Source organism: Artemia franciscana, chromosome 18, assembly GCF_032884065.1.
Source record: "Artemia franciscana chromosome 18, ASM3288406v1, whole genome shotgun sequence".
Lineage (NCBI taxonomy): Eukaryota > Metazoa > Arthropoda > Branchiopoda > Anostraca > Artemiidae > Artemia > Artemia franciscana.
In genome coordinates, this window is record NC_088880.1 from 20405081 (window position 1) to 20431057 (window position 25977).

Sequence of the window (25977 nt, forward strand, 5' to 3'; positions counted from 1 at the left end):
GAGGCACCAGTCGAAAACCCTTGGAGACAGAGGAAGGAGGGAAGCAGTGTAACAGGTCTTTGGAGTCTAAACCCGAGATTTGTGGGCTAAGTTTAGATTGGGGAAAAGAATAAATAGGCTTAAGTTGGGATATCGTTTACCCCTACTTTTACGTGCCCATTAGGTTTGCAATTGGATTAACTATTTTTCAAAGCTTAAAACTGAAATTTTGCTGTAGAAAAAAAGGCTTGACACACCCTACTCAATGTTAGGTTGCGAAGTGCAAAAGGGCTGAAGAGTTCCTATGACAATAAAAGAAGCTTAAAGCGCACTCACAATTTTTTTGACACACAGAAGTTCCATAGCCTCAATTTTTGTTTTGGAATCGAGTAGCCCGATAAGAAACCATTCTGGGATTTCGAATTTTTTTTTTTTTTTTTTTTTTTTTTTTTTTTTTTTTTTTTTTTTTTTTTAGTGTGCCCATTTTTGAACTCACTGAATTTCCATGTTCTTAAAATAAAAATATGTACTAAAGACGCAATGGGATCCTTCCTGCAACCCTTGCTCGTAAGCATATAACTGCACTGCTAAATTGTTTTACTGATGTATTTGTTTTTCAGGTAACAAGAGGATCGCCGCCACCAGATTTTCTGAATCGTTTTGAAGGCCCTCGCAGTTCTGTAAGACCGTCTATTATAAGTCACCCGAAGCGACAGTTTAGGCCTGGCTTTGCTAAGGTGTCGCTAATAGAGGTATGAACTTAGGTCTCAGCACAACTATTAAAAGATCTACCCTCTGACAAGAGCTTGTTAGAAGATTTCTCCAAGGATGCTCAAAATCACCAAAACAAGCGCATTTTGGACCACACTTTTTCCTTGAGGGGAGTGGGAAAAGTAGGGAGCTGTCATGTGCCATATTTTAGCATCCTAACTAACTCCAAAACCTAAGAATTATTTTCTAAACATCATAATACAGTCTTTTGCGTTTTAACATGAAGAGAAGGATAATTCCCTCAACTTAAATAAAAACCTTTTTCATGACAATTTATGCCTGAAAACACGACTCTTCCTGTATAAGATCTTCTTTTGAAAACAATATTTTAGCGCCTCACTCGCTGCATAAAAGTTTGGTGTGTACATAAATGTGCACCTATAAATGGCATTATTTAGTTTTCTATCGATGGTATTTGCTCTTGATGTTTTATGCATGGGTGATTGACAAGTGGCTCTAAGCCCTCAGATGAAAATTAAAATAAGCTTTATGCTTCTGTGAGATGAACCTTAGAAATTAGAAAATTCATAGCAGCAGTAGTAACAACCTGGTTCACACAAGCACAAGTTTTCTATTATGTATAGAAATTTATATAGGTACACGTATTTCTAATATTTAGGGAGTAGGGGACAATATTTGGAAGCTACAATCCTTTCCAACGAGTCTGTCAAAAGCTTAAGAAGTTTAGTTTGCAGGTCTGCATTTTCCTAGTCTTCTGGGTGGCAGACAATTGAACAGATCTTGAGAGAAAGAGAAGATCTCCTGCCTGTATATACACAGGTCTATTATCTTTATTCGATATTTCATTATATACGAGCAACCATTGAAAACTGGGCTGCTAATTCCGACAATCCCAGTTACTTTAAATTCACGACATCAACTATTCATAGTCCAGAATCACAGCATGTTCCATATAAAAGAAAGTAGTCAGTAGTTCTTGTTTGGAGTTGCAATGCCTTTGTGTTATTGATGGGTTATAAAATGCATTCATTCATTCATTCATTTGTACCAAAAAACATCGCAGGTAGAGTGCTTTCGAAATGAGGTAAATGTAGGGTGAATATTTAGTGATTTCATAGAGAAATGTCAATAAATAAGATTTTATATCAGTATGTTACACATCCAACTCAAAACCCAGCTTTACGAGGGAATATGATTGATTTGAACGCTTTTCACCTACCAAACAGTGTTTTATGATGGCAGAAGAAGAACGGGCAAGGGAGAAATTGTTTAGCTACATAATTTTGTATTGTTTCTGGTTAAGCATCAAATCGAAATTAAGTCCAATTTTGAATCCAGCTTACGAACGGTGAAGCTTTGGCCATCATTTAGATGGCCCCCAGCTTTATTCGAAGCGAAATTCTGATCCAAATGCCATCTATATAGGTTTTTCTAAAAATATGAATTTCAGGAGCCCCTGGTAGGAATGAAAATAATGAAGAGTGTATAGTTACAATTTGAGCATTTTACTTTTTGTTTATTCTATACAAATTTTCTTTCAATATTAATCTTTATTTTTTACTTTTGTCACTTCCTTGATGGTCATAATTGCTTCTGCACAAGTTAAGTTTTTTTTTTTTATATATTGCAGTGAAAAGATAATTGTTGTGAAAGTGTTTCTTGTTCTTCTTTCAGACGGGAACAGATTCTCCAATCCATCAAGATCGCCCGTTTATTCCACCACAGGCATTCAATCAACTAACCACCGAGACTCCTTTGCTGTTAGCTACTCCAGTGACAGTTCCTCCAAAAGTTGAGAGCTCGACGAAAAAAGTGCAACTCTTATCAGATGCCGGAAAGCCAGGAAGTCCGTATGAATTAATCCACAGAATCTTCCCTCCAGAAAGTATAACAAGATCACCCGAAGAAGAAGAAAAAGTTCTGAATTCTCTACAGCAGGAAGACTTAAATGGACTGAGGCCTGACGAGGTGGGTATAGAGAATAACCGCTTCTGTATTCAGGATTTTGCTTTTTACTTTATGTGCTCCAAATACCGAAGTGTAAAATCAAATCTTGAAATGATAGTAGTTTTATTTGCTTTCATCTTGAGAACAATTTCTGTAGACACCAAGGAAAGTAATCTAAACTGCTCTTTCACAATCAGCCAAGTATAAGGTTTTTTCAAGGGATATTTTACAGTTTCCTTGTAAACTAATATAAGGTTACGTAGACTACGATTTGTGTATAATCAGTTACCAGTTATTCATTTTGGTATACAGTATTCAGATTAACGATATTTTCTTCTTAACAGTCATTATCATAAGAAGTATGGTTTAGTGTTTGATTGTTTTTTGTCTGTTCCTCTACTAACGGTGATATTCCGTTAGAAGAATATTAAAATACAACAGTTTTATTGATATTTTGACTGAAATATTGACATTTATAGTGTTTTGTTTTGAACTGGAATTTTATCAGAGGTTTGGTTGGAAATTTATCTTATTTGGTTGGTAAATTTTGAATGAGGTTATGTAGAATTCATTAGTCCACGCAGGAGCAAGGGGAGTAGGGCTTAGGATGAGTAATGAAGTGCCTGCGTAAGTCTTGTTATGCAAAGAAGATGTTACAATAGAATTACAGTTACTTATTTTATAACTGAAAACAGCAAGGTCTCAGTCATAAACCCCTGTAAAAGCAACTGACAGAGGCAGATTTGACAGAGGATGTATTTAGAGAACCTGCATGATACATAGACGAGATCACAGTAAGAAACATAGGGTTTTATTGTGATTTGTCAATAGACTTGCAAATAACAAATTCTATACGTAAACGATGGGCGAATTTCCCAACTTACAGACCTCTCCCCACGGACTGTGGGGGGTCATTTTCTACTTATCTCAAGATTTTGATCAGATAATTTGGGAAAAATGGGCGTAGAGGGGAGCCCAGTTCCCCTCCAATCTTTTCGGTCATTTGAAAAGGACACTGAAAATTTTAATTGCAGTTCGAAAGCACCCTCTCCCGATCTTCTAGGACCATTACTTCGAAGCTATCAACCATAAAAAAAAAAAAAAAAAAAAAAAAACACGCATCTGTGTTCTATCTCCTGGCAAAAATAGCGAAATTCCACATTTTTACAGATATAAACTTGAAACGTCTACAGTAGGGTTCTCTGATAAGCTGAATCTGATGGTGTGATTTTCATTAGGATGGTGGGATTTATTTAATTTATTTTCCCAATTTCAAAAATCATGGAAATTTTCCCAGGCTCCTAACTTTTGATGGGTAACATTAAACTTGATGGATCTTACATATTTGGAATCAGCATGATAAGCTTATTCTTTTCATGCATTAATTTGGGCAACAGCCTCGGATAGAAGACAAGTGGCATCGAGAATCAATATATATATATATATATATATATATATATATATATATATATATATATATATATATATATATATATATATATATATATATATATATATATATATATATATATATATATATATATATATATATATATATATATATATATATATATATAGCCAAACTCTCTTTACGAAAAAAATAACAGTATAATTGCTAATTACTTCAAAGAGGGTAAAAAGTTAGACAGAAAGTGGGTTAATAATTACATAATAATAATTGCATGCTGTAAAATCCCAAAAAAAGGCTTCACACATGTATCTAGATTCTTAATAAATGTCCTGCTTTTCCCAGAAATCTCAAGAAACTATGGTGAAATTAAACATTTCACCAATTTTTTTTTTTTGGGGGGGGGGGGGGCAGGCCCGTAGCCCCCCCCCCCCTGCGTACGTGCCAGATAGAGAGGGTTCCACATTTTTTTTTTTTTATTTAGTCGCTCCGACATTTAGTCGATCCGGCCCTGCTTATATGGGAGTGGACAGGACTTTACAATAAACCACTGCTAAAGGTCGCAGGGTTGATAATTATAACAATTTCCGGAGTAATCACAGAAATAATATAAAAAAAAGGGAACACTCAAGAATATAATACAAAAATATTTTTTCAGTGAACACATGAAGTGACAAGGATACATTATATATGAAGTGGTAAATCTCAATTGGGAAATATTTGTCAGTCAAACTAAATCCTATATTTACAAACAGTGTCCCTCTCGTTCGAGTTTTTCCATTAAATTCCCCGTTTTCTAGCAATAGGAGCTGAATTGTTAAAATCAACAATATCTTGAAGGGCCTTTTGTGTGGTTGCTTGGCCATTAAAGACTTTTGCTTATTACGCGTAATTCAAACACTGAAAAGTGATTAGTTGTTGGTAAATCTTTGTATCATTGTGGTGGGGGAAGTAGAGCTCTTCATCTCTCTCTATTTTTTTTTTTGCGATGGTTACTTTTGTCACGTTTAGTTCAAATATTTTCCTACAACAGTATTAGAACGGTCAGGCTGAATAATATTGTCGATAAATGCTTCAGATTTCAACTGAATAAGTCTCTTGTAGAAGTAAATATGATGCTTTTTTGTTTCTTAATATTTCATTTGGTATCCCTTCAGTGCACCTCATTATTTTATAAGCGGTTTTTTTCCATGCCTGTTAAGTTGCCCTATTTCAAGAGTAGTGTATGCCAGATATTATAATTTCATACCCAGAAAACTTGCCACAGTATTTGCCACATTTGGTATTACGGAATTAAATTATTCATAAAAAACAATTACATAATTGCCATAATTATACATTATAATTATACATTTTTATGGTAAACAATTACCATAAAAACGATAGAGCACTAGATTATTAAAATTAAAAATAAACCAATAATGTCTTCAGATGGATTTTAAGTTATGCATTTTTTAGAAATTACTAAATGTCACTTTGAAAGTTAATTACATTGACCCAATACCTGGACCTAGCTTTTTTACTTTGTTTTTCTCAACTCACCTACATTTTCGTACGGTTTTCTGTTTTGTTGCAATTATAAGACTTGACAGCGAAGTGGCCGTGGCCGTGCATGTGGCAACCTAGATTTGAATCTTAAATAAAACAAATTTAAAGAAAATTAAAATGGAACTCGAAATTAGATTGATTCAACTGGAAACCTAGAGGACACAGCAGTTAGAAAAATGAACTGCACCAATGTTTGCATAGGAATAAATACAATTTCATAATAATAAAACCAGAAGATTAAAAAGTCGCAAGTAATAGACATTATTCTCTCTTCAAAACACGTTTTCAGAATGGACTAAAAAGTAGACAATAATTTTTTTTCGATCTATGAGTATAAGTAAAAACGAGGGGCGCAATATGGATTGGGGTTTACATGTCGGTTTCAGAATGGACTAAAAAGTAGACTATTTTTTTTCGAGAATCTACGAATATAAGTGAAAACGAGGAACGCAATATGGATTGGGATATATATCTCGTTTTCAGAATGGACTAAAAAGTAGACAACAATTTTTTTCGAGAATCTATGGGCATAAGTCAAAACGAGGGGCGCAATATGGATTGGGATTTTCATCTCGTTTTCAGAATGGACTAAAAAGTAGACAATAATTTTTTCGAAAATCTATGAGTATAAGTGAAAGCGAGGGACGCAATATGGATTGGGATTTACATCTCGTTTTCAGAATGGACTAAAAAGTAGACGATAATTTTTCTTCGAGAATCTATGAGTGTACGTGAAAATGAGGGGTGCAATATGGATTGGGATTTATGTCTCATTTTCAGAATAATGACTAAAAATGTAGTTCAGAATGGACTAAATAGTAGACAACAATTTATTTCGAGGATCTATGAGTATAAGTGAAAACGGGGGGCGCAATATTGGTTGGGATTCACATCTCGTTTTCAGAATGGAATAAAAAGTAGACAATAATTTTTTTTTCGAGAATCTATGAGTATAAGTGAAAACGAGGGGCACAACATTAATTAGGATTTTCAGAACGGACTAGAAAGTAGACAATAATTTTTTTTCGAGAATCCATGAGTATAAGTGAAAAAGAGGGGCGTAATATTTAAGTTGGGATTTACATCTCGTTATCAGAATGGACTAAAAAGAAGACAATAATTTTTTTTCGAGAATGTATGAGTATAAGTGAAAACAAGGGGTGCAATATGGAAGGGGTACTTATGTTTATAGAATCTTGAGAAAAGGAAATTGTTTTCTACTTTTTAGTCCATTTTGAAAACGAGTTTAATTTTTTCTATTTATTATTATTTAACTTCTTCTAATTCTTCTAACATTATAAATGATTTTATTTTAAAAATAAAATGAAGTTCATCATTTTTATCCGCTAGCTACGATAAATAGCAAATTTATGGGAGAGCGTATATTTTTGAGGACATAAATGAATTTATTTTAAAAATAAAATGAAGTTCATCATTTTTATCCGCTGCCGTTATTATATAACTACGACAAATAGCAAATTTATGGGAGAGCGCATATTTTTGAGGACCCCAACACCTAGATTTTGCTGATATCTATATGTTTTGTTCAATCCAAGGGACTGGAGAAGGGCTCTTGGGCATTATATATGAGACTGACTGATGCCAATTCTTGTTTGTGATCAAACAAAAAAAAATGTTTTTTCACCAGAAAGTAAGGAGCAGCATAGAATTAAAAAAAAACAACTGATTATATATCTAAACGGCCTCTGAGTTTCAGGATTTGTTCTTAAAGAATTGGAACAAAAAGTCAAACTTTAGAATAAAGAGCGAAGTCTTGAGAAAGGGGCAATCCCGTACTCAATAATTTCTGTTCCTTTTAAGTTTTACTCCTTACTTTCAGTTTAAAAAAAAACTCGTTTCTTTTTATTTAATTTCTGATTGTTTGTAAATGATGTCGGGAAATCCGGCCCCCCACCTCCATGGATAATTCCTTCTACCACTGAAAATTCCATCATGAAAAGTTCTTTCCACATAAAATACATCACCCCGCCAGGGAATTCCCCCAGAGAATTCCATTCTGGCTGAAAATTCTACCCGGAAAATTTCTTGCGGACAATTCCAGGTGAAAAAATTTTTCTTTGTGCACTTTCATTTGAGAAATACTTTCATTTAGGATTGTCTTTAAAATCATGCCGAAAATCCCCTCCTATGTGGAAAATTTTTCCCGTGAATAGTTCCCTTCCGCCCCCAAGTAGTAAGTTAATAATTTCTGAGACCACACTGGCTAATTATGACAAAACGAAAAAAAAAAACAGGAAAGAAGAGAGAAACGAGGATAATACAAGCCAGTGAAAAACGTAGACTGTAATACAACTACTTTGGTCAAGACCTCCGCTTGACCGTCTTCAGTGCAGAATGATAAAATAAAAATTACTGATAAAAATCCAAGAATAATATAAAAAATCAAACCTTAAAACAAAGCCAAGAACTACTTTATGACGACCGTCTCAATGTAACGGAATGGTAACTGAATAAACATGCAGTAGTGAATAGCAATTCAATTTTTTTCTTTAATTTGTACAGGGAATTTTTTAAAAGCTAATCGCTTCCCAGGTAAGATACCATCACAGGTTAGGTTGCAAAATATGATTTTGTCGATTTATATAAAAAGGATCAGAATTAATTACTTCAGCATAAATGGGGCTTAATTAGGTTCCTCCCGTGTCTCTATTGAGAGCTATCTTTCGGTGAATGTGCTTTTTTTTATCGTAACTGCCTCCCTTAAAACTTGCATAAGACCTTTAACGGCGGTAATAATGGAGGTATTGTCAAATAAAATGAAATAGTGCGGGCTGTCATACACATGTTGAACCAAGGCGGGATAAAAAGTCTCAGGCCTTTGGCGTAGCTCCATGGTTTTGTCGATTGAGGACCTGTGTTCTTACAACCTCTCCCCGAATTGCTAGTGGGTTCTCCCAACATAAAATAAACCACAAGAACAGGGAACCCTATAAACACCACTGCCCAAAATTGGGCACGTTTTACCTTTGCCGCTGTTAAAATAGCTCTGAATTTTATTAGAATTTTTGAAAATGACACTTAAGTTATGTTTTTTTTAGAATCCTCTGCATTTCGTCACTTAATTTGGGAAAATAAGGTAAAACAGTAAATATTTTCTTGTCACCCACCAAAGGGATAATACCTGTTGGATGTTGTGGAGACGATAAATCCTTTTCTGCCTTTTTTGTGATTTTTCTAAGATCGATTTCAGTAACTTGATGGGATATCCGTTGCAAATAAAACGTCCTTCAGATAATTCAATTCTGGCATTATACGAGCTTTTGGGCGCATTCATATTACACGATCGATTAAAGATATAACTACTCCTCTTTGTATGCAAGGAGGGTGGTTGGAAGAGAAATGGAAATACCTATCATTTTGTTTAGGTTTTCTATAAATCAAATACTCAAGGCTGAGAGATTTAGTGAAGAAATCCCCTCTTATGTGGAAAAGCTTTCAAGCAAATAGCCCCCACTTCATCCCCAAGAAGAAAGTTAATAATTTCTGAGACCACACTGGCTAATCAAGACAAAACGGAAAAACAATAAAGAAGAGAAAAACGAGGATAATACAAGCCAGTGAAAAAGGTAGATCATAATGCAAATATTTCGGTCAAGACCTCCGCTTGATCGTCCTCAGTGCACGATAATAAAACTTGCTCCCGCAGGAAGTTCCCTCTGGAAAATTTACCCCGTGGAAAGCTCCCCTATGGTGAATTTCTCTCTTAAAAAATCCCCCCCCCCCTACGGTAAGATACTCTAGGCAAACCAACCTGGTAAAAATTTCTCCTGGACAAATCTCCTTAACACCCCAAATGTAAAATTGAGTCGGCAAAGAGCAAGAAAGACAAATAAAAAGAATTTTGTATGAAAATTATGGCAAATTTCCCGAATGTAAAATTTTCCCTGGAAAGTTTTCCCCCAGAAACTTCCCTCCGCACGGATGATTCTCGCTGTGGAAAATCCCAATAGCGGAAAATTCACCTCCTTCCCGAAAAGCATCTGTGTACTTCACAATAAAAAATGCTATTCGTAAACAATGGGCAAACTTTTCCCAGGGACCGTGGGGCTCATGTTATCCCCAAAGGCATAGTTACGGGAATTTTCAACTATGCTGAGCAAAATGGCTATCTCGAAATTTTGAAAAATTTATAGGTCGACTTTGAAGAAAATGGGGAGTGAGAGGGGGCTAGCTGGCGAATCTTTTTGGTCACTTAAAAAGGGCACTAGAATTTCTAATGTCCGTTCAAACTAGTCCCTTCCTGATATTCTCGGACTATTGATTCGATGCTATCACCCCTAAAAAAAAAATAAAAATAAAATAAACAAACACGCATCCGTGATCTTTCTTCTGGCAAAAAATACAAAATTCAAAATTTTCGCAGATGGGAGCTTGGAACTTCTACAATAAGGTTCTCAGATACTTGATGGATAGATAATTTGATGGTTTGGGTTCCATGATGATTCCTTGGCTTTTCGGGTGTTACCCCTCTTTTTAGAAAATCATGCAAAGTTTCTCAGTCTCATAGCTTTTGATATATAAAATTAAATTTGATTTGGTAATCAGCATAAAAAATCATTGTTGATGTATATGTTGTTTTTAAGATTCCTTTTTTAGAGCTTTGGTTACTTTTGTGGCGAGCCGCTCCTTACTTACAGTTCGTTACCACGAACTGCTTAATAGTGTCTTTTTGAATTTGGTGTTTGGTGATCCAAAATGGCAGAAAACACCGTTTCGTTTTGGCGATATCTCTTTTGTTACTTCAAAAGGCACTTAATATGATAATTATCTTTTGAATGAGCCCTCTACTAAGATTCTACGACCATTTTCCTGCAAAAAAGGAGACACGTTAGTGCTTTTCATGCGAAAAACGTGATTTTCCTTATTGTTTAATATGGGGAATTTTTTTCTCAGATATGAGGTTTTCAGCCATAGTGACTGTAATTTCATTATATTCATTTCAGTCTGACGCAATTACTGAAGACTTTCAGCAAGGGTGTATCCAGTATTTTTTTTCTGAGAGGGGGTGGTAATTTTTTGCAAAATAACTTTTAAAAACGGATCAGAAATTAGTTAATGTGCATTTTTGTTATGTTTTTTAATAGTTTGGAAGGGAGAGGCAGGGTTATGGGTTCGAACCCTGACCTCCCTGCATACGACCTTGGGTTGCAGGCTCATTTTGAAATTCCTATATTTTTTTTGCAATAAAATTTTATTATTAAGATTGGCCGAAATAACAGCTACCATTTCTAAATCAGATTCGAATTGGGATTCGTCAAGACTTGGCAGTTTATTCTCGAAACACTTTTTAAAAGTCCGGTTACTATGGGCCGTGGTTTGCTCTCTACTAGGTTGTAGTCACAGCTGCAACCATGATATTAGTTAAGATCTCTCGAAGTCTCTTGGAAACAGATTAGTATTCCCCTGATTATAAGCATAGAAACGGAGAAACAATTGGACTGTTAATCTAGGATGATTTTCCTTCTTAAGGAAAGTTTACCTCCGTTTTGGAAACAAGAATATTAGCCTTTTAAGATACTATGGCTTCTTAATCGCAAAGTAATTGGAACCCAATTTAATTGCTATATTGATGAAACAACATAAAAGATCATGACAAACTTTAAGGCAGATCTTGACAACAGACCATTTAAGCTCAGGATTTTCTTTTGTCATGGCAATTTTGTTCAAAAAGAATTTGCTGTGAATAATGCTTCAAATCTATAAACAAAACGAAAATAAATTGAGCCTATCGTGTTATAGAAGCTAAATAAAAACTAAATAAAAACTAAATAAAAAATAAAGATCCTAAGGAAAAACGTTTTCTAATATTTCTAATAGCGACCGATGAATTGCTACATTAAAAGTGCTATATACACACCCATTAAGTAAAATTCAAAAAATACACTAGAGTAATTTTTTCCACATGTGGATCATATTTCCAAATTAGGGTCCAGACGGGTGTTCTTTTTTTAGCTAATACCTCAACCCTTTTCCCTTTAGAACTTTGAAATATACTTTAATCTGACAAAATTCTTGTTGTTTGAATAAAAGTTTTAGGAAAAGGTTTGCACTCCAAATCATGGGATGCAATGGTGTTTTCAAGTTCCAACCTTCACTCCTTACATCAGTGACTTCCTGAACTCAAGATACTATTGTGACATTACACTATTGTATTGCATGCATTAAAAAGGTGGAGAAATGAATTTGAAAACGCTATCTCGGACCCTCGTTTGGGCCAAATAACAACTTCAGAGAGTTTCGTGTTGTAATAATTTGACCTCACTTGTTTTTGGGAAATTTTTAAGGACTAGCACCCCAGAGCTAGGTTTTCCTCTTGAGCAGGCTTTATAGGGGCATATTTTCCATGAAAGTGGCCTTTCTTGGGGTGAGTTTTCTTTGGAGTTCAGTTTTCTCTCGGAGGCAATCCAAGTGCCCCATTCCCGCCATCAATTTCCTCTTCTTGCTAAGCTTACAAAAAGTAAGTAGATACAAGTATTAACTTTCAAATGAACCGTAGACATCTCTTTATGATACTCAAGTGCCCCATTAGTGGAAATGAACGAAAAACAGAAAAAAGGGTACACATTACTGCTTTTCATGCAAAAAAGCGATTTTCCTTTTTACTCAAGATGGGAAACTCTATTTCTCCCAAATGAAGATTTTGGCTGTGATGAATCCAATGGTACAGTTTTCATCCCGATTCGACACAATTTTAAAGGGGCTTCGGAAAATGTTTTGAAATTCCCATAAATTTGTTTTCGCAATGAACTTATACCATTGAGATCAATAGAAATAATTGCTATCATTTGTGAATGAGTTTCGAATTTGCTATTCTATCTCACTTGAAATTTTTTTTTTAGATTATTTTTAAATCTTCGGTTACTATGGGCTAGAGTCCGTTCTTTATTTGCTGAAACCATGATCATGTTTCCTTAAAATGTTGTCATAATCTAGTTTTTAAAGTATTTGTTGTAGTATTAATTTAAATATATTACAAATAGGAAAAAGCCTTCAGTTTTTTCTTAGAAAAAAAAAAACTAGTAAGGAACAAACCACGTTGTCATCATTTTTACCCAAGCCGCTCTTTCAAGTAATGGGGAAAAGTGATTTTCCCTGTTGCTCATGATGAGCGACTCTTCTAAATAGATATTTGGCTATGGTGATAGTAATAGTGGCGTATTCATTACGATCTCGCACCATTTCGTGGGGTTTCTGGTTATTTTTTTTATATTCCCACAAATGTGTTATCCGCAACGAACTTCTATCATTAATATTAATTGAAATACTAGTTATCATTCCTGAATCAGCTTTTAAATCAACTACCAGGCTTTTTCTTTACGCGTTTTCATATTTTTGATTACGTTGGGCTTGAGTTTGTTCTTTGTTAGGTTGTTCCTACGGGGGCAACCATGTTAAAGAATGAACCAAATTGTCCTTTATAGCTGTTTTGCCAAAAAATGCACATTTTGTCAAAAACCGCATCCTATTTTAGTGCCGTCACTCTTACCTAATAATTGATTTGACATCACCTTTACTTTTTAGAACAGTTTGATTCTCGCTTCATAAAATTACCCACAGAAAAAAGTTTTCGGCTTTTCTTGTTGGATCTAGTAAAGAAGGAACCACAGCAAATCAGAAAGTGAAGTCACTCAAATATGATATCGTAGCCCAGAAAAGCAGGTTTTTATAAGATATGTGTTTACTATTGTATTGAGTTAGATGATCTGCTTGGTAATACGGGACCAAGCAGAGTTCGAACCCTACTGCACCAGCACACTGTAGGGCCGATGGAAAGACCTTCGCAGTCAAGATTTGTTCTCATATCTTATTGTATGTGAATATGTAGTTTTATCGAAAAATTTATTTTAATTGAACAATATTTTTTACTACTTAAAAAGGCTATTAGATATAGTGATTTCCTTTCAAATGAGCCCTTAAATATTTCTGTGATATTTCAGCACCCCACTAGTAGCAATAAAAAAAAGAAAAAAAGGAGACATATCATTGCTTCTCATGTAAAAAAGTGATTTTCCTTGCTGCTCGAGAGCGAGGACTGTAATTACGTAATTTTCGCCATGGTGATTCCGATGAAGCAGTTTTCATTTCAATTCGACACCATTTTGTAAGAACTTTTACCAACTTAAAAAAGAATTTAAGTTTTTAAATTTGGGAATACTTCTGAATGATTTTTTCGGCTCGACGCTATGGGTTCGGATTCTCTAAAGGATTTTCCGCTCTTAGAAAGGGAAAATAATTTTACTGAAAATTGAGAAGCAGGGAAACCTTTGATTTCGTCTCGAAACGTGGACTTAGCAGTCACAGAATTCCTGTAATTCTCGATGAAGGAAAGAATATCCATCAAAGAAGGGCTAATGGATCTATGGTGAAAGATCAGCCTATTGAACGTGCTACTGACGAAGCTCTCCTCAAATACCTTCATGATTTACTTGGTTTGAGGGATGATAGTAACGCTGATCCAGATTGCTCTGCTGTTCAGTAAGATCAGTTTTTGATTTCCACAGAGACTCTGGCGTTAGAATCGAAGAGAAAGACTGTGACAGTGATATCACTGCTGAAGTGCAGTCCATGAATTATTTTACTGACGGAAACATATTGTTGAGTGGATTATTGTTGCATTAGACGGGAAACGGTGTCAATGAAAAGACTTATTTCAGCAGCAGAAGATATTTTTACTGTGAAAACATACTTACTGAGAAAAAAACTTTTGTTATGCTGCTTTTGCTGAACACAGTTTCAAAGTTACCGATGCTGCCATGAATCAATTTCATGTTCATCTTTTATTTCTTATTGTCAACTAAATATTTACTTGTTTTATTAGAATTGCGTTTGAAATAAATAAGACAGTGACTAAAATAAAGTACTTGGGCACTTGAATACTGAAATACTTTTTTCAGAGTAATTTGTTACTGAATGCTTTTCTTGATAAATGTTTGTAGATACTATTTTTGTATTTTTATAGGCTCCGGTATTTATATTTGAGTACTTTTCTGATTTTTTTTTTTTTTTTACAACACTGTTCCCAACATATGTTCACTGTGATTCACTGGTCAAGAAAAACACGATTTTGTTTGCAATATGAAAAATGTTGTCTTTTTGTGTTCAGAACAAGGATAACGATAATAGAAAAAAAAAATTAAAATATTTAAATTCAGTTGTTTTTTGTAGTTTCATTTCGTGATATCTTAGAAAATGTCAATGCAAATTTATGATTTTTGCTGTATTTTGCTTTAGTGACGTCTTACTGCAATTTCTAATATTGGTGGACTGACCTTGTCTTGATACCGTTTTTAATCCCGGAAATGTATCGATGAAATCATTCACTATATTCACCTTACAAAGACATTTTTTGAAACCAAGCAGTAGGGGGAATCTGATGGAAGCAAATACCCCTTCCTGCTAAATGAACAGCTAAATGAAATCTTGGCTGCGTTACTTTGTAGCCATCAGGTTCATGATAGAGAGGGGTTTTCTCCATGTCAATCAACAATACATAAGAGAAAAGTTTTTTTTGTGCTAATAAATTATATGCTAAAAATGTACATACTCAAAACTAAATTCGCTATTTTCCTTCTTCAATATTCTTGTATTGAATTTTCAGGTATATTCAGGTATATTGAATTTTCAAACTATTTTCAGGTATATTTAGCCGAAAAGGACTTGTTTGTAATTAGAGGTGCTGGATTCCCCTCTACATACGAGGAGACAAAAACAGAGGAGCCTATTAGTGACTACCAAGCACCAGCTCCCGTCCCACCCCCGGCACCAGAACCTGGAACTCTTCTTTTCACAATTCAAAACGGTAAATAACTCCTGACGGTTTCAGAATAGTTAAGTAAAAATAAATAACATTCGCACAATTTTTTTACAGGTGCCCTTGGCGACAACCATAACTCTATGGAAGAGGATGGGGTCATTAGACTTTTATATTCTCCGATGGTTAGTGTATTTTCCTTGGTAAACCTTCAGAAGAAGTATCAGACTTTTCCTTGTCATTTTGAAAAGTCATTGTTTCGCTTTATTTTCTAAATGATAATAGTACGTATGAAAACTGATCCTTATACTAGTGTAGGCATCGCGTATTAAGTTACTAATATAATTGATTAAATGAACAAAATCAAATTTAAAAAGTGAAAACCTAGACTAAGATGGCAGTTATTCAGAGAAGCATAAAAATTCACAACAAAAATTTAAACATATTAAATTAATAAAATTCGTCCTAAATTTAAATGGTTATTCCCATAAAATCTTTTTTTTCGATAATTAGAAGGTAAGGTGTGATCTGATTTAAAAGAATCAAAGAAATAGCAAAACTAAAAAATTGGAAATATCATATATAGAGCAAGACAACTGCCATTTTAAAAAGAAAATCAGGACAAGAAAATGAATGCTTTTTGTATTAATAGCGCAACAGATACATAATTGAATGAAGGCATACCGTTACACGATTGTACAATATTAGAGAGAAACATTTAAAATATTGGTATTATAAATAGATTTTATTTTACAACCTTAACAGAAATTGCAGAAACTGTGACTAATAGTACATAAAAAAATTATAGGCTGATATGTTAAGTAAACCTACGAAAAATATTTGTTAAGTCACATCACAACCGAAGGAGAAAAAGGGTTGTCATAACGGTCTTTCGGCTAACTAGAAGGTATGGTGTGATCCGATAGAAAAAAGGTAAAAATCTTAAAATAGTTATTAACATCTGAATATAACAAAGACACCAAAGAAAACAATTTATGCCCTCCCCCCTTCGGAGCCCATCTCAGTTCTATTCATACCTGAAAATAGTAATTTTCTAAAAAATTTTTGGCTGTTTCAAAATTATGAAGTTCTTTGGAATTTTTTTTTAGCAAAACTAACTAGTTAGATATATTTAACAACGGTTTTCGTCTATAGGGTCCCAAACATCAACCATCTGGTAATTCCCAAATGGAAGCGTTTTCCAAAACTTGAATTCCCGATTTTTCATTTTTTTTTTTAAAGAATATGTGTGATTAGTAGGTTTTCACTTGGCCAATTCAGACAATTAGATCCCTTTTCCCTGTCCTTGGTACTTTAGGCCTATTTAAATCTTTTGCATTAAGTCATTTTTGACTAGTGTTTAGAATTTTAATTTGCTCGAAAATATTTTTATGATGATTAATTTGTAAATATAATTCAGATGTTCAAGAATCAAGATTTTTACCTTAACACGCAAAAATATTCAAATAGAGCCAACATGAGCTCAGCTGGAACCACAGGCTATCATCAAAATAGGCTTTATAGTCCAACAAAAGATGCAAATAACAAAGAAAACCCCCAAAATATGACAACTTAGAGCAGGAGAGGGACAAAGAAGGTTACCCTGGCGTGGCAAATTCACAACACTATACCTTAAAAACTAAAAGAAAATAAGATGACCCTGTCATCAAGAGTAAATAATTCTATTTTTTTTCTTTAAAAGAGACTGGCTATTCAGATTAATTTTTTTTTTCAGTTTAGCTTATTTGCTGTAAAAGAGAGTTAGAATCTCATTGAAAATTCAGCTCTTTCGCAATTCACTGAAGGGAATCTATATACTCCAAAATGAGTCAAAAAAGAAGTTCGTGCGTGACAGAGGGTGGCAAGAATATGCGAATCATAAAAATAATTCGTTGGACACTGAATATCATAATGCCAAAGTAATAACTAAATAGCTTTAAGTTGTCTAAGGCCTTTAGGCTGGTTTTATACGTGGATGATCAGAATGACTACGGAAAGATAAAAACTCATCAAAAATCATCAAAAACTCAACATGATCCATTCCCAAAGACTAATATGTTGGGGGTGAAACTTTCTATATTCATCATGTGAACTGTAAATATAAAAAATTTGTTACTTTTTGATTTTTTTTTAACTTTTAACATCTAGTAGGATTGTTCGTTCTGTATATATATTGAAACATTTCATACTAGGACCTAATGACAGCTATTTTGAATAAGCAATCTAGTAAAAACATAAATTTTTTTATCGAAGTCGAAAGCTATCTTAGAACAGTTACATCTTTGTTAAAATAGTTATGTACAACTTATAGACAGGTAATAATTGTTGTAAATTTTATTTTTCGGCATAGGTAGTATCTAATAGCCTTATTATTTTACAGGAGTCGATAACAGAATTCCCAACCAATCACCACCTTTTAATGGAGGAGGTTCGTTGCCATTCCCGTTCCCACCCTTCCTGGAGTTTGGAAGACCAGCCATGAATGGTACTATACAGCCCTTCTATCAGGGTCCAAATATTATTCCGTTCCCAGGAAATCTGCCGTCTAAAGAAACCTTCCCAAACGTGGCATTCCAACCCGGATTCAACCCAGCTCCTGAAAAGATAATAACCAGTCTTCCTCTAAATTCATTAACTGAAAAGCATCCAGTTAATGTTAAGAATACTCTACCAGATTCACAGCCATTTATAGTGCCTTCTTTTGGCTTACAAAGCGAGCGTCCTCTCCATGAAAAGCCACCATTGCCAGAGAATGAAAAATTTATAGCTAGACCTCCACTAAATCCAATTTCTGAATCTGATGAGGATTATGAAGATGAGGTACCTCCTCCTCTGTTTCCTCCTAGGGATGTTGAGTTTTACTATCCCAATCATAACGCCACAGAAGTACCTCCAGGCCCGGCTGGCCCTGGAATTTTCGTGCCCCCACCTCTTAATTTTTTCCAACAGAGTAATGACACGAGACATAAAGAACTGCTGCAGAAAGTTCATGAAGCTAAAATCTTTATGCCACCGCCTTGGACAAGTGGCTTTATACCCATGAATTTAAATGAACCGATTTTTGAGCTTAGGCATCCAGATGGTTTTAAACCACCTGCATTCCGGGAACTGGTTGATGATTCGGTAGCTAAAGGAGAAGAACAAGACAATATAGACGAGGAAATATTTCCATTTAGTCATGAGTTTTTGCTAGGAAAAGATCCTGGGAAAAATGAACTTCACAAGTTCTCTGAAAATCAAATTGAAGAGGTCAGTCGTCCCAGTTTGAAACCCAGTGCAAGTCCATTTCTAGACAAGACAAAACCTAATAATAATGAAAATGTACCCACTGAACTGTTAATCAGTCCTCCTAGCTTTTCCAGCTTACCAATGTCAGGTATGAGACCTGGCAACAAGCTTGGATCTGATGTAGCAGTAATAAACCCTTTCGTAGAAAGTGGAAGAAAAGGACCTTTTCAGCAACTTAAAGAAGATTTTCCACAAGCAGAAAAGAGTCCTAGTGATTTTCAAGGAAATAGGCGAATAGATGAGGGAAGCAGTATTGAAGAAGGTATATTCCATCCCATGGTCTTCTCTCACAGCAACGTTGCTCTCGAGGATAAAAACCAGAATGGGCTATTAAATTTCTTATCTGATGGATTGAGCCCAAGCAATAAATTAGAAAACTCTTTATTTGTAGATGGCTCCCTATCTCCTCAATTGAATGAAAATGAATCCCTTGAAGTAGTCGATGGGATAAATCCCCGTTCATTTGACGGAAATTTGGATCAGCATGTAAATCCTGACGAAGAGTTTTCAGGCAAGACAGTGGAGTTAACCGAACAGCTTCCTTTATTCCCTGCTAAGCAGGCGTTTGAAGCTGAATTTTCCATTCCCACTGAAAATACAGTAGTTCAAGATATTCAAGGGGAATCTAAAGGCCTGTTAGGGCCAGTGCCTCATGATATAGGAGAAGAAATCCTTCTTAAGATGAAAATTACAAATGAATCTCCAAAAACCAAAAACATAGAAAGCTTAAATTTCAATTTCGTATCTCCAAGCACTGACAGTGGAAAATCTGACGCTGCTTCCGTTCAGTTGATTGACGGGACAGAATTTCGAGACGAAATAATTGATCCTGGTGATAATATTCATGAGATCGGGTCTATTGAAATTAAGCCTTTTTCTCCTCGTGAATTACAAACTCAAGATCGGGAGCAATACCAGAGTATTGAGTCTCCGAAAGGTCTAAAGCTTTATGATATTGAAATAGAAAATGGTCCTATTGAAATTGGGTTAGTTGAAAAGCCATATATTTCCCAATTTCAAGACTTACTGACTGAAACAAAAGATTCAGTTCCACAGACTTCCTTGTTATCAAATTTTAAAGAACGGACTGACTTTTCAGAGGAGCAAGATTATCCCTTAAAAGATATTTTCTCATCAAACCAAAAGTATAGTGATCCTAGCGGTAAATTGGAAACTTTCCCGAAGCTAGATACGGAAAAAGTGTTAGACGTAGTTACAGAAAAAGACCTAAGACCAATTAGTGATAAAAAGCAACATCATCTGGAAAAGCCTTTTGATAATCTTTCTTCGCTGGAGGAAGAAAAGTTCGTTAGTCCAATTGACAAACCAAAGGCTATAAACGCTCTAAACATTGGCAGTTTTACTGAAAAGCAACAGCTCGATATCTCTTTATCAGAAAATGGTGAGATATTAAACCAACACCAATTAAATAATGCTGAAATAGATTTAAAACAGGATGAATTAGTACCTCCACTGAATATATTTAGGGCCACAGAAAATCCAATTAGCTCAGTAGGAATGTCAACAGAGATTTTAAATCCTGACTCACATATTCTAGTGAAAGAATTTCGAGATAGTGTAAGTGGAGATAAGCCTTTTAATAGTGTTCATAATGATGCTTTTTTGTTACCCAAAGATGAAAGTGACATTCACTCAAGCAGGAATGGTGACTCGAACATCGTAATTATTGATGGAGTAAAACCAATAGAAATACCCGTACATTTCAATCATCCTGGGACTCCAATTGAAAGAAAAGAAATCATTACAACCTCTGCTGAAATCGTCAATAAAAGCGAAGCTCATGGAAGTATATTAAATAATGAGAAACTTCAGAATTATTATACCGTTCCTTCTCTACCTGTTAAACCACCAGAATCATCCAATGGTTTCGGAGCCAATTTGAACTTGTCTGGCTTCAGCACTGCCGAAGTAGACAATAATCCAAGTGGGTTAAATGCTGAAATTTTAAGCCCAATACCGATTAATGATGGTGAATTCAGTAATATTGGTGATAATCCCCATAATTTAGTTCCTACTTCATCGCCTATTTCCCTTGAAAGTGACATTGACGTAAACTTTAAACCACCTTTTCCTGAAAAGGAAAAAGAAAGTGAAATTGTTCCATTAAAAGCTTCAGTTGAGACACAGACTATTTTTACATACCCATTCACATTTTTTCGAACAAGTGACGTGAAAGTACCGGGTTCCTTCTTTAAGTTTGAAACGAGACCGAACCAAAAGTCTTATGTAAGTGTATCTCACTTTGGACCAAGTGGAATAGGTTATAGCTACTCATATTAATTTTTATGTGAATGTGTGATTTTATTACGATCTCCATTTTGTATTTTTGACTGTTTCGTATATATTTTTCTTATTCTGCAAAACATTTGTATAGAAATTAACCATTAGCTAATCGTAAGAAAAAAAATAATGTGCTTTATGTGATAGCCGTAATCGCTTAAATAACAGAAGAAATGTTCGTATTAAAACGATTACACGACAATCGAATTACCCTAAAAAAGACACATAATCATTTTACGGAAATTTTTTCTACTGAACAGTTCATACTCTGTGAAGATATTTTCCTTAGCGCGCAGACCTTCAACTCTCAATATGGAATCATGAATGTGTGCATTGAGTTTCTGTCAAAGCAGGGATTTTTTAAGATTTGTAAACTCAGAAGGTATTATCTCAGGTGGCAAAATTAGCGAGCTCATCGAATAGTTACATTTTTCCTTTATTTTCAGGGTTTCAATACACCACAACACACTTTTATTTAGAATCTTAACTTAGCAGTGCAGATTAAATTTTTTCGTAAAATTTTCGACTTCGAAATCCTATGTTTTTGAAATACGAACTATTTCAGTTCCTTCTTTCATAACGTAGGTTCAGTCTATTAATTAATGTATATACGTATACCTCATTAGATCCATGAACTAAGAGATTTGGAAAACTAGCCCTGGGTAAAAATAAATAAATATTACTGTAACATTCATCTAAATAAAAGTCGAATGCGCCATCCTATTTCTTGTATATTGCTGTGATTGTTTTAGATTTAGTCTTTTACATTTAGAATTGTTTGCTTTAACAAGATTGTAAAAGCCTCTTATCTAGTTTTTTAATGAAAAAAAGAAAAAAGAAGCTATTTGAACTAAACTGTTTGAAGATGACTTGAGGTCAAACAAGCTTTTGAATAATTGAAATTCGTAGCTACATGTTTAGTGTCCGGGGATGTCCTATTTAAATACATCATATGTCATGCATATTCTAATATTTGGGTCTGCTGTGTAGAGAAAATGTTCTAAAAACGGAAATAAAAAAAAAAAATTACTAGGAAAAACTTTCAAAAGATTCTATTCACTAAATTAAAGTTAAGTTTCTCTCTTTATGTATTTAGGTTGGAACTACCTAAGGTAAGTCATACGAAAGGTGAAACAGTTCGAATACGCAGTATAATTGAACTGAAACATTATAATTCATGAATATCCGACGCTATATTAAATTAAAATGACAGTAACTCTTAACTTAAACAACTTAAGTACTTATGTTTTTATGTTTTAAGTTCATGCTCTCGTGATATATCACCTTTCGAATTTACTTCAAAATTTAATGTTTAACCTAGAAGGTAAGCAAAAAAGTGGCGGAAGATGTTTAACTTTGATTCTTAAGTCGGCGTTTACAGGCCTGCATTAAGGTGGTTGTTGGGTTGTTGCAATGTGCTGTATCTCCTGTTTTTCGTGGAGGTGCATACAAGTTGAACAACTTAAACCTGGCTAATACCAAAGTGTGACCATCCTTTTTAGTATCTAATCCAGCAATTGATTGTCTAAACCAATTGGCTGAGCTTAAAACATGTGTACCAGATTTAAAATTTGGAACCTCGTTCTGTGCACTGCTTGCTGGAATAGTGACTGGAGAAGTTTTCCAGATATTAATTATTCAAGACTAAAAATAAAATGTTACAAAATTTTAAGTCTCCAAACTCTATAAATTAGTTTCAAATTTTTTGAAATCAAGAGTTTAAATAAAAACTAATTTTGGCCGTACAAAGTACCTTTGCTGCAACAAACAGGTCTTGAGCGATTAAATTTTAAAGTTTCGAGGTTTTATGACACGTACTTGTAAATAGTGTGTTTTCAGCGTGGAGAAATAGAAAACAGATGCAATCTTTTATTTTAATCTCGCCAATGCATTACGTGAAATTGCAATATTTGGTGCTTTAGCTTCAAAAACTGTTTTTTGCTGGAAATGTGTTACTGATTTTGGATAATCAATCTGTAACCCTCCCCCTCCTGTTTTTAAATATATTATCATTACTGCATTTTCAAAATAATGATTCTTGTGAGCTGGATCTTTAGATCGTTGGATGGGTAGTCTGTAATGTTTTAATGATTGTGAACTGTAAAACACTTCATCATATTTAAAAAAAAAAATTAGGTGATATACAAAATGTGTAATATTATTAATTCTCGTGTAACGAAAGCTATGCTATAATGTTTAAACATACTACAATGAGAATAGTAATCTGCAACATTGATACTTAGATTGAATACTATGTTGACTTTGATGGCCCACAATATACCGGATTACAAAACGAGTAAAAAGAATTTTTAGATGCAATAAAGACATTTTCGTACCAGTAATTTCATTTTCAACTTGCGAGGAAAGAATAAATAAATCACCTTAGAAAAATGGAAACTCCTGTATTAGACGATTTTTACTATGCATATTTTTTGCATGTTGAATGCATAGAAAATACAAGGGGATTCATATCACTTCAAAAACTATACATGCCAAATTTTGCAAGACAATTAAGCTAAATATAAAACTGACGGATGTGAGAATTGTAAAGATCTTGACAAAAAAAGGATGTCTATTTTTAGTTTCTCAAATAATCTTATTTTTCTTTCATTTTGTGCTACGTTTTGTCCAAAGCGCATGCATTTCTTATTTACCCGAAAAATGTCTCTGACGAACAAAAACATATTTTTTGCCAAAGAATGTGTTTTTGTGTGGAAACTTATTAGTGTGAACATAGGGCTTGCAATAACAAATTTACTAATCTAAATGTCTATGAAAAAATGTAGAGTATTTTCAGTAGGTTCTTAGGTCGTTAATGACTATAGTTTTCGTTGGTTTGGCTTATACCATCATATGCTTAATATGAATTATATTTTTCGCAATTTCTTTCCCTTTTTATAGTGCTTTTTAACTTTCCTAGATGCTATTTCCTATATCGTATAAAATTTATGGTTGTATTTGAGAACTGATATATCATATAATTTAATTTTTTATTTTGCATTGGATTGACTTTATAGAGTATACTGGCCTAAGAGTCTGTCGGACGACAGGCATAAAAAAAGAAGAAAATTGTAGCTTCTGCTCATTTGTGAGGATCAAGAAGACTATTTTACTGTTTTAACCTAAACTTAAAGTTCTATATCGTCTTCCCCCCCCCAAAAAAAAATTATATCCAGTCTCCGTAATAAAGAGTACTTGCTTGCCTTCAGTCTTTATATATCTATTTCATAGCATCATGTGATTGTTTTCAGGTCTAAAGAATATTAATTGGCTGGGAGTTACGGATACTTGCCCATAATGTAGGTAGACAATTTAAAGTGAATCTAATTTTGCGGGGAAAGGTGTAAAATAGGAGTTGTCTGTATATTGTTTTGAATCAGAGATTTATTTATATCATAATTACGCTATATAGTTCCTAGATACATCGTTGTCTTGTACATGTAATTCGGTTGTTTCTTCTTTTATATTATGGCTCCTGTCTTTTTTTATCAATAAATGGTGATATTTCGTTGAAATGATATTATAATAGCTGTAAGTTACTAATGCCAAGATTTGATAGGGCACTTATCTATGACAACTTAAGTTGGCATCTTAGATAATACGAATTTTGGCCTTAGAGAAGGCTAAAGAATTTTTAATCTTATGGAAGACTAAAAAGTCAAAAATAAAATTAATATAAAAGAAATAATTTCGTTTTTAGAATGAACTAAAAGTAGAAACCATTTTTTTCTTGCAGAACCTACGAAAATAGTTGAAAACAAAGGGGCGCCAAACCGATATGGCTTTATATAGCTTGATATTTTTAACTCGTTTTTCACAACTATCATTCAACTCAAATCAATTCGATATCTACATTAAAGAAAGCCCAGTTCGTTTTGCACCCTTTGTTTTCACGTATATTCATAGATTCTCGAGCAAGAAATTATTTTCTGCTTTATAGTCGGTTTTGATAACGACTTCAAAAAAATCATATTTATCTTTATCCATATTGTCATGACTTTTTTTTAATTAACAATCATACATCATCCAGCGAGAGCTCTTACTCAGTTATACAACCTTCATTTGATTTTAGTAGTATCCCCTCAACAATTTTAAAATGGCCCATAGCCGCTACTCTTTTCTTCCTAAATGGTTTAAGATCACGAAGACGTTTAACGGCGAATCCCACAATACGCAGATCTATTACTTTCTTCAGGATGCAGGCGTTTGTTACATAATATGGAATGCTTTGTAAAAGATGGAGGTGTTTGTTAAATAATAGCGAGTGTTTTTCTTTGATTGTTTAAAAACCCGCAAGGGCCAGGAAAAAACCTTCTGGGGCCCCGTCAAATCATGATTTCTTTGGTTGCTACGTAATAGAAGTTGTTAAAATTTAAAGCCCCGTCAAATCAAGATGCTAACGTACGGGTTACATCATAGTTCTTTTTCTTTTATTGTTTGAGAAACCTACGAGGGCCAGGAAAAACCTTCAGTGGGCCCCGTTAAATCAGGATTCAAACGTAGGCGTTACGTAAAAAGGAAGGTTTTCTGCAAGACATTCTTCAAGGCATTTCAAGACGTTTTGAAAACATTTTTCTTTTTTAGACGTTTCAAGACATTCCATGAAGTTTCTTAAGATGTTTTTCTTTCAGAGGTTTTTTAAGACATTTCCATAAGTTTTTTAAGACATTTTGCTTCAAGATTTCTTTGGTTATTATGTAAAAGGGAGGGTTTACCTGAGTTAAGGATAAAGTATTATCACGTTACTGGTTTCTCCAGGCCCCGCGGGGAATTTTTCGCTTGTAACTGAGGAGGGCACAAACGTGGGATGCTACATAATGATAGTGCAAAGGTAGAGTTACAACAATACTTTAAGAGCATTTTTTTTCTTCGATATGTTTTTTCCCACGAGATTTCATTTTCTTAAAGATTCTCTTTCTCTGGGAACCTTTATAATCGAAAGATTTTGTCCGCATTATAATTCGAAAGAGGTTTTCCCCCATGGAACTGTGCTTTGGGCAGC

At 34.2% G+C, this 25977-nt stretch overlaps 1 protein-coding gene across 1 annotated transcript in view; it reads left to right on the plus strand.

Annotated features, from left to right (window-relative positions):
• The window catches only part of LOC136038734 (uncharacterized), a 74903-nt gene extending 50413 nt beyond the window's left edge, over positions 1–24490 (plus strand). The window contains exons 3-6 of the mRNA XM_065722087.1: positions 600–731; positions 2386–2679; positions 15272–15434; positions 17767–24490. Of these exons, the coding sequence (XP_065578159.1) occupies positions 600–731; positions 2386–2679; positions 15272–15434; positions 17767–20975 (3798 nt within the window). The 3' untranslated portion in view covers positions 20976–24490. The remainder of the gene's footprint in view (positions 1–599; positions 732–2385; positions 2680–15271; positions 15435–17766) is intronic.
• Positions 24491–25977: the final 1487 nt, after the last annotated feature.